The sequence below is a fragment of the Rhinoderma darwinii genome, chromosome 13 (genome assembly GCF_050947455.1).
Source record: "Rhinoderma darwinii isolate aRhiDar2 chromosome 13, aRhiDar2.hap1, whole genome shotgun sequence".
NCBI lineage: Eukaryota > Metazoa > Chordata > Amphibia > Anura > Rhinodermatidae > Rhinoderma > Rhinoderma darwinii.
The window spans coordinates 22,455,801-22,465,817 of NC_134699.1; the positions used below are offsets into that span (position 1 = coordinate 22,455,801).

General features: G+C 41.2%; 1 protein-coding gene across 1 annotated transcript in view; it reads left to right on the forward strand.

Moving 5' to 3' along the window:
• IKZF3 (IKAROS family zinc finger 3) overlaps positions 1–8,857 on the forward strand; it is a 57,251-nt gene extending 48,394 nt beyond the window's left edge. Inside the window, exon 8 of the mRNA XM_075846686.1 lies at positions 7,721–8,857. Coding sequence (XP_075702801.1) covers positions 7,721–8,403 — 683 coding nt within the window. The 3' untranslated portion in view covers positions 8,404–8,857. The remainder of the gene's footprint in view (positions 1–7,720) is intronic.
• Positions 8,858–10,017: the final 1,160 nt, after the last annotated feature.

The following is a 10,017-nucleotide window of genomic DNA, read 5'->3' on the forward strand; positions in this document are numbered from 1 at the left end:
CAACAATTGTCGCCTCATACACCCATCAGTTTGCATATTTGTCGACCGCAGATCCCGAGCTTTCCCGAGGAGGTGTGCTGCTGACAATGATGATTTTACAGGCTGCATAAAATATGTGATCAGCCGATGAATGAGCGTTTGCTCATTTGTTGGCTGATCGCTGCCCTGTTTCTACGGACCAATAATCGGGAACGTGTTCATAAGAACGCTCACTCAGCCGATTTATTGGCCCATGTAATATAACTCTCCTGTAGAACTATGGAAAACCATTGATGGGATGTTCTGATATAATGGCCCATCATGCTAAATGACAATGACAGCAGTGCTAGATTTGTGTGTATATATACACACAGTATAATAGGTTGGCTTTATTTGGGAGGCAGAAGATGTTTTCATTTTTAGCGTGTAATGATAATGAATGTTAAAGAAAAAAACTTGGCAAGGAGAATAGGAGTTCCCTGCCAGTCCCTACTTGGAATAAAAAAATTAACAAAAGATAAACCCCCAGAAATTGATGATTCAGGGCCGAGCCTCATCTTCCTCTCTTTGATGCCACCAGCCCTTCAATTCAATGTCCGCGACAATGAAATAACCGAATCCTCAATTTTAGCCTATAATTAGTCTATAATTTAATTTGCATACAGTGTGGCCAAAGTTGGGATGGTTTGGTTGGAATTGCAGTAAGTTGATTAAAAAAGACAAATGACTGGCACCGGAACAAGTAAAAAGTTAGTTTTTATGTGAATCAAATAAAAAAAAAGTAACAACCGCATGTGGGAAAACTCTGGGGGGAGAAACGCGTAAGGCATTTTATTTATTCCGGCGGCAGTGATCAGGTTTTACCATCAGTTTGATGCAGCATTGGACGCGTGCATGAAGGCCGAACACTACATTATGCAATTGCTGTAAATTGTCTATAATCCAATGACTTTGCAGAATTGCTTGCAGGTTTATGTTTCACACGCTGCTATAGATTTGAGATATGATGAAAAAATATCAAGCTGCTTGAATATAAATGAGCTAAAAATCATCATTCATTCGGCAGTGGGGTGCTACATAACACACCAGAACCACTTTCTCGTTCATCCATATTTACCAGCGTAAGTTTTCTGCTCTAATGGTTTTTCATGTTTAATGTTATATCACTTTTGTGACGACCGCCTTACCATAATGCTCAAGAATATAAATATGTATGCTTTAATATATGACCATATAAAAATGTATATGGAAATTATATATAGAACTATCTGCATGTTTTTTTCTCCTACCTTGTGTAAAAAAAATCAAAAGAAGAAAAATCATTTGCAAACCCCCATTAAAGTATTCATGGGTAAAAAGTTATAAAAATAATTGGTTTCATTCTGTTTGTAAGGGGACTGCTATAATCCTCTCGAACTGACAAGTTCCTAGGTGTGAGTTTGAGAAATGAATTGTTTCTGTTTCACATTTACACAGCAGGAAAATATATTCGGGGAAATGTGCAAGTGTAATGTTTGTATTGTGAGTATCATGAAGATGTGGCGGCAGTATATGCAGCGTGTGATACATCAATCTTGGGAATAAGACCGATGTTTCTCTTATGTTATGTCTTACATTCTGGACTGACTTACCAACCACGCAAGACTGAGATGTAACAAATGTAGTATGATGGGCTATCAAAAATCCACAAGCAGTGTATTTATTGTGGCTCGCTCTGAATTATTACTCCCAACATATCAGACTGCCAAATACAAGCCACAATTCTGATTAGTAATAATGTTAAAGGGGTTGTCTGCTTTAAACATTCCCTTTTTGTTAGAAAGGATCCCAAAAATAACCTGATCACAAGGTGTCCCTGCTGCTGGGACGTCCAGAAATTAGTTGTTACCTACCATGGAACCTGATAGCAAGTGTTTAATTTTTCTGCAGCGCCACCACAGGAGAAATTAAGCATTACCTGGTGACCATTGAAATCAATGGACAGGCCGGGACCTCCAGAGAAAGAGAGACGCTCTTTTGTTCCAGCCAATTGATAGAGCAGATGTCCGCAACATTTAGCTCCCATGAGTCATGATTTCCTGGCTCGCTTCCGTCTACCAGTGTCTGCGCCATTGTGTGCTTGGCGGTGCTGAACATTGGGAAAGAGCGCGGCGCTGCATTGTGTTTGTCGGCATTGAACTCCAGGTGGCACGGTGTGTGCTGGGCAAAATTCCCTAAGAGTGGGTATTTCGGACAGGTATTGGAATAAGTGCCATGTAATACTACATTTGGCCACTGTGAGGGAAATGTGTGACTACCTACAGCCAGACTCATGGGGATAACAGCGGATCTCCAGAGGTTTAGCATCCGGATCTGCTGCATTCAGTTGATCGCTCGTATAACTAACACTAATAATGGCCACAAATTATTTATGTATCCGTTCCTGCACTTAGCAGAGTTGATGTTCTGATTGGTGTCTGAGGGTGTCCAAGTTGCATTGGGACCCAGAAGCTTCAAGTTCCGCGTCTTTTGCGGAGAGTTGAGGGGCAGCTGACGGCGTGTCCCCTTTTCGTTGAATTGGACTGTAAATGGCTCTATACCATAGACATTGATTCCTCCAGAGAGAGCAGTGTTTCTCTGCCTTAAAGGGGTTTTCCAGGACTAACTATCTAATGGCTATTTACCTGAAGTTACCAATCAAACACACTTTGCATTTTCTGAAACGTAGGTAAATTAGTGTTTTCCCATTCGCGTCGCTGGTCACGTGACGCCAACCCCCTGTGAAATTTACACTTCCGGTGATTTCCCGTCCATTGTCCACAACTGCTTCCTTCTGGCCTCTGGACGGTACAGCACGTCATTGGTGACGTCTGTAACAGGGATTGGTCCAGTTAGCTGAGATCTCTGTTCCACGCATGCTCCATGCCTGCACTTTCTATTTCCACACAAACACAAATGTGTCTACTGCGCATGCGCCGCCCGCATCCAATTACATCAAAGCAGCCGCGGACCAGGAATCGTGTACATAAACAAATACTGGAAGCAATCCTGGGCACGAGGATCGACAGAAAAATTAAACTGGAGAAAGTTATGTGGGGGGGGGGGGGGGGGGGACTATTTGGAACATTTGTAGTGCGGCCAGACCTTTTTAAAAATTTGAGCGCTTGTGTCAAAACCCCTTGTAGGCTATGTTCACACGGAGTATTTTGGGGGAGGAATATCTGCCTCAAAATTCCGTTTGGAACTTTGAGCCAGATATTCCTCTCCCTGCACGCCGATTTTCGCCCGCGGCCATTGAGCAGCGAGAAAAACGCTTTCTCCTGCCTCCCATTGAAGTCAATGGGAGGTCAGAGGCGGAAGCGCCCGAAGATAGGGCATGTCGCTTTTTCCCGCGAGGCAGTTTTACTGCTCGCGGGAAAAAGACGCCGACGCCTCCGATTGAAATCAATGGGAGGCGCTCGGGCCGTTTTTGCCGAGTTTTGCGACGCGGTTTCCGCGTCAAAAAACTAGGCAAAATACCCCGTGTGAACATAGCCTAATAGATGTCGATGTCCATTTGCCTATATAAAGTATATGGACAGAGATAGCAGCTCATCATATGTAAATTCCTGTCAAAGTATGGAGACTTTACATACAGTAGCGGTGGCACATTTAGCAAATTGTATTTTTAGGTTTCCTGGTATATACTTTTATATAGAAACACTCCAGTTACTGAATGGGAACCACAGGCCATTAGAGGAAGGACAGGGAATTATGGCTTCATGTTGCTGATTTAATGTGGGGTCTACAACATATCCATTTTTGTGCCTAGTTCCTTACTGGGGTTTTAGTGCAGCATTTTATTGTATTCTCTGTAGCTACAACAGTGATATTTTGGGAATTTAATATGTAAATGTGTTAAAGGGAAAGGGCTACTTTAACATTAACGCCTTCAGTGCAGGAGATGTGCTGTAATAGCTGAAAGTGTAAGTGTTAGGGAGATTAACACCAATGCATGTGGAGGTGTAAAAGGCCACGTGAAGGAAGGAGGTGGAAAAGGTGATAATCAGCCATTGTATCACCACTTCGCAGAGCCGAGTGGTTAAAGGTTATTGCGCCATAAATCTCATGTCACTGAAGTCAGTCCTTAAAGTGCATCGTACACGGCCGTCCTCATTGCTTCTGGACCAAGTATAATTCTGCTGTTTTCTCTGTTTTCATTTACCTTCGAGAGGTGAATAATATCAGTGTGGCTGTTGCTATTGCAGTCATAAACTGTGTGCAGAAAATAATAACCAGAAACACACGAGCTGTATTCTGCATTGTCCGAACGCACATAGCTGCAGATATTCTCTTCTTGTCAGTCGGTTTATAACGTAATAAAAAACAAACTTAAAATTACTGCCAACCCTGGCGGATACATTTTTTTTTTTTTTTTGTGGTATGAATTTTTTTTATCTACCGACAGTGCACTACATTTATTGCTGCAGTTGTGTGTATTTTATGGCTGTTTTTCATTCAAACCAATGAGCACGGTTTCCTATTTGACTATAGTGTAAATTTGGAAGACAATATCAAGTATTGATATTATGTCCAATTCAGAGGAACTGTTCAAAACTCTTACTAATGTGCTTTAATAACCATAGCGTAACATAACAAATAGGTGAAAGAGGATTTCTGGGTCATGGGGTGTCTTAAGACAACCTTGTAGGAAATGAAGAAGAAATGTTCTATTGTACCTCCTGTATAAATTCTTCATCTGTCTCCCGCTAGCCCATGGTTTAGTGTTATGAACGGACCACAGTGACATTTTGCCCATAATGATGTATCGTGATGCTTCCCACGGCGGATGAAACATCACTGACTATAAAGAGCTACTGGACAATGTGGTTGGGCGATCAGGGATTCTCAGAAGCATATATTAGGGAACTCCAGTTCTGCCATAATTCACCCATAGTTGCATTCACTTGCGGGTTTTGCGTTACTATTTTTAAAATGGTAAAGAGAATAGCCACCAATCACACAAAAAAATAGGAGTTAATGGGAAAAAAACACTGGTGTACACCACCTAAATTTAAATCATGTATAAATGGAAGGTGAATAGAGAAGGAAAATGTGTGGTTTCTCTACAATGGAAAAATAGTAAGATTTAACTTTTATTGGTTGAGCTAAAAATAACACATTCATAAAAAGTTCCAATAATGCAGCTGGGTATGTGTGAGTGACCCCCACTCTCACACCTCCAAAGTGGGCAATACAGCGCTACACCAGTGTATCAAGATAAGGGCATGTGGAGTATTGGTAAGTACATCGCCAAGGTACCAACTAGGTGTTGATAGTTGTAGCATCAAAACCGCAGATGCAATTGTCTCCAGCAATGTCCCACGTCTTGGAACTTTTATTAATTTGTTATTTTTGATCAACCAATAAAAGTTAAATCTGATGTCAGCTAAAATAACTTGAATATCTTAACCAAACCGGGAACTACAAGCTGTCTGTAGAGGGAACCTGCAGGTTAATAGTCCTTTTGACTAGAGCAGTCTGGGCACTGATTGAAACATTATGTAGGCATGAACTAATAGGACAGTGGGCAGTGGCAACTGTCCTGTCCGTTTGCAGGCTTGTAGAATCGGTGTTTATGACCGGGTTGCAGGTCCACCATCTGTTACATTGCTCACCATTATAACAACTCGCTGTTAGTGAATAAGGAAGAAGGAAAGGTTTGCAACACATACGACTGAGCTTTGAAGGTAATGCACTTGAGTATTTAAGAGCACTGAAGTTTTTACTTTTAAATTTAAGTACCCAGTAACCGTAATGCTCCATTTGCAAACAAGAATGTTCAATAACACACATGCGGTAAGAGGACGTTACTTTATATTCCATCAGATTTATTCTACTAGGTTCTGAGAGTGCATACTCGAATCTAAAGTGCAATGGAAAAATATGAACTTCAAAAATGATACTAGAAAGATGTGGTGTCAACCTTCATAAAGGAGCTTATACTGCAGTAAGATTGAAGACATTTTCCCATGAGAATTGTACTGGTGTGAGATTAGAAAAATCCATGGAACCGAATACTTAGCAAAATGAGCAAATACGGCTCTTATTATAGGACATCCTACCCAAGAACAAGCTCATACACTGCATTATTTGTTTCCCCGAAACCAGATGATACCTCAGATGTAATGAATAGCTGAGGGACTCCTGTGTTAGGACTGTTATAGTTGTCTCACTGATGACATATTGTCATTCCTCGAGCCGTGCCTTTTGTGCAGGTGATTGTTGACTTGACACTTGTAGAATGTGTATTCAGGTCGGTCTGACAGCTATTTTTGTACTCATCTCTTTCTTACCTTGAGCAGTCTCTCCTGAGAAACAGGTCCTTGTTTACACAGTGATTCATAGGAGCCTGTCTCTCGGAGATGTACACGTATCAATGAGTGAGAGTCTCTAGTCGTGTAGCGTGAAAACCTGTTACAGGGTGCGGTAAACGCGGCATATAAACTTGAGAAGGGGGATTTTGTCTGCCGTGAGCCACAGGTATAATGTTACATAAGTCTGATGTCATCTATTATTGTGTCCTACTAGTCACTACTCATCTTACATTAAAATCGGAGGTAAACAGGTCATACCTGGGGTATTCAAACTTGCGGTTTATATAAGCTTCCTAAAACAAATCCTTGTCGTTTATTTTTACTTACATCACATTTTTACATAGTGATTGAGCTTCTTAACTTGATCTTCGTGTGCTTTCAAGCTTTTTATCTAAATCCCGAACACCAGACATACAATGTAACTCATAATCAGCCATCAAATACTTGATTTGGTGGATAAATAGTGTATGGTAAGAATTAAAGGGGTTGTTTGGTTTAGAAAACTGTTTAATAAAATACTGTTTTAGGGAACTATTCGTTAATAGACATCCTGTTCAGGATCCTCATCTATTATTCAAAGCAGAAAGAAGCTACAAAGAGCGACTGTTTCTCTGGAGGACCTAACATGTTTGTGCATTATAGAGTCAGCCTATTGATTTCAATGGGAACTGTGTAATGCTTAATTTCCCCTGTGGTGGTGCTGTAGGGAAATTGACCAATTACTGCCAGACTTGCCACTGATTACCACTGTTTGTCAGGGGCTCCAGGATACCTTGTGATCAGCTTAATGTCATAAGACCCTGCAAGCAAAAAAGGATTTCCCAAAGTGGGTTTGTTTTTAAATTTATCTTTGCCCTTTATCCTGAAAGATAAATAGAAGGAAGCGTCAGCACATTCCAAACCATGAGGATAAATACTGGTAATCGCAGGTGCTAGGCCCAGTTCATAATGGAATTACCTCAAGTAGATGGACCTTCACTTGATACCTTCCTATTAATAGCTCTGCCCAAATTAACATATACAAAAACAAGTCATTATCATTAATGGTGGAACATATGGTTGGAGAATGACCACTACAGGCCGTGAGAGCTGGTTCTCTGGATCATATATTCTAGATGGAAAAAGTTCTTACACTTGTCTATCTATCAAACCATGATGTCTAAGCAAGTGTCACACTGGTGAGGACTAACCATCATAAAAAGCAGGAGTAGATTTAGCTGAATGCCTCTTAACATATCTACTGTGCAAATGAGAACTTACAATGGATGGTTTTTGATCTATGTGCCACTGCGGTACATGAATTATATTAGCATGCATGCTAATTGTCAGCTCACTGTAAGGCTTAAAGGGGTTGTACAGGATTAGAAAAATATACTAAAAATTTCTGTTTCTCTGTTTACTCTTAGGAGACAAGCGACAATGTTTTGAAGTTCCCTACCACAATTTCTTGTACGATAAAGATCATGATGTAATTTCTCAAAGGATGTTGGAGCAGAATATAGGAAGTCCAATGGCCTACCTTGGTCCAGGGGTTTTACGTCCTATAATTCATACTCCACCTACTCCCTCTGCAGAAATGGTGCCTGTTATTAGTAGCCTTTACCCAATGCCGCTCACACATGTTGATATATCCAATGGCCACTTGCCCCCCCAGCCCCTTAAAGAAAAGAAGCAAGTTCCAGAACATGGCCGGTCCCCAGGTGCCAATGCTCAAGACTCAACTGACACAGACAGCAGCCATGAAGAAAGAGCATCTTATCCACCCAATCGAAATACTACTCCAGTGCGGACACACAGTGCACTTCAGCCCCCCAAGGAGCACACTAGGGTCTATGAGCTCCTGAAACATCCAGGGCTATCTCAGCGTGACCTTCTGCAGTTGTTAAGCAAAGACGGGTTCCCAGTAGGGGTGTACCGCTGTGACCACTGTTATGTTTTTTTTCTGGATTATGTCATGTTTACCATCCACATGGGATGCCATGGATTTCGAGACCCCTTTGAATGCAATATGTGTGGGCATCGAAGCCAGGACCGCTATGAGTTCTCATCGCATATTGCACGTGGTGAACACCGGCTTTGTATGAATTAGCGCACCTTACCAGCTTATTCTGTGATGCAGAATCCATAATCCATCTTAACATGGACAATTTTTATATCTTACATATACAACATCAGACAAATACAATGAAGAGTATGTGATGATTAAGGCTGCCGTTTTGTGTTCATCCTGAAAAGCTTTATTTGGACTGGCCGTGCAGATATTTTGACATTACTATTTAAATCCATTGCTGCCGTAAATACGTTTCCCTCAGCCTTCATCTAGAAAACTTGTGAAGTTCCTTTCCTGTAGAATATACCTGTACAAAGCCATCAAACGTTGAGCTAGGGACACCGCTAACTCTGTTTTATAATACTTCTTTTTTTTGTAATCCTGTTTTTAGTGTTGGGCGCTAAATATTTTCTGTGTATTTTGATATTACCTATTTTCTAAACCAGAATGTTATTTTAAATGTTGACCGATTTCACTTTGTCCTGGACAATACCATGAAAAAATTTGTTATGAAAGCCAATGGTTTGTTTGACTCTTCCTCGCTAAATAACACAAAGATGCTAATTTCATATATAATTAATGAATCCGTAAATCGAAAATATATCCGCAATATTCTAAATAATCGCTTGTTAAAAATTTAAAACTTGAGTTTTGGCTCTATCAACACCATCCTCTGATTGTGCATATTCCTTCTGTAGAGGAACTTATTATACACTAATGCAGGGACAGTGGGATTACATGATGGACCAGTACACATCTCAGCCCTACTTTAAGGGTAGGTGGGGACACACAGTGTAAACACAACAGATTTAATTGCGGAAAATCCGCAGCATAATATGGTAGCAGCAGAGTGGATAAGATTTGAACTAATCTCATCCACACGCTGCGGGAAAAATCAAACCGCATTAATTTATCTGCAGTGTGTGTTTTTGTTAATTCGCAGGATGTCAATATTATGCTGCGGAATCGTTGCTCTTCTGTTGCGTATTTACCCCATTGACGTTAATGGGTAAAACCAGCAACAAATGTTGCAATCTTGCAGCGGAAAAGCAGGTATTCCTCAGAAAAATCACAAATCATGAAAAAAATACCTTTAGTTTAAAAACAATAAAAAGTTTCAGTCTTACAGCCTGGCCCTAGCGACACAATTCTTTGTTCTGAGCGTAGCCCTGCCTACTGGGAAAGGTTTCTTCTCATGTGACTGCTGCAGCCAATCACAGGATGCAGTGTATTTCCAGGAGGCCAACCTCTTTAAAAATCGGAGTGGGCCCGACCCCAACATGTTTACAACTGCAAAGGCGCATCCGGCGGGGTCAGGCCTGCACATACACCGTAGTTTGCTGTGCTGTACGCGGTTTCCGTAACTTCCATTCACAGTACAATGCCATTGTTCCCCCCACACAGTATAATGCTTCCATATTGGCCCCCAGACAGTATAATGCGCACACAGCTGCCCCACACACAGTATAATGCCCCCATAGGGGCTAATAAAAAAAAATTATAAAATAAATACAGACCTATTCCCGTACCCACGACAAGTGCAGGAGATCCCTCTGCTCCTCAAGTCTGTCCTATGAGTGGCTTGGCACAGATCGGTGTGATGACATCACTGCATTGTGCCTGTCTGCACCGAGATGCTCTCGGAGAGCTTTA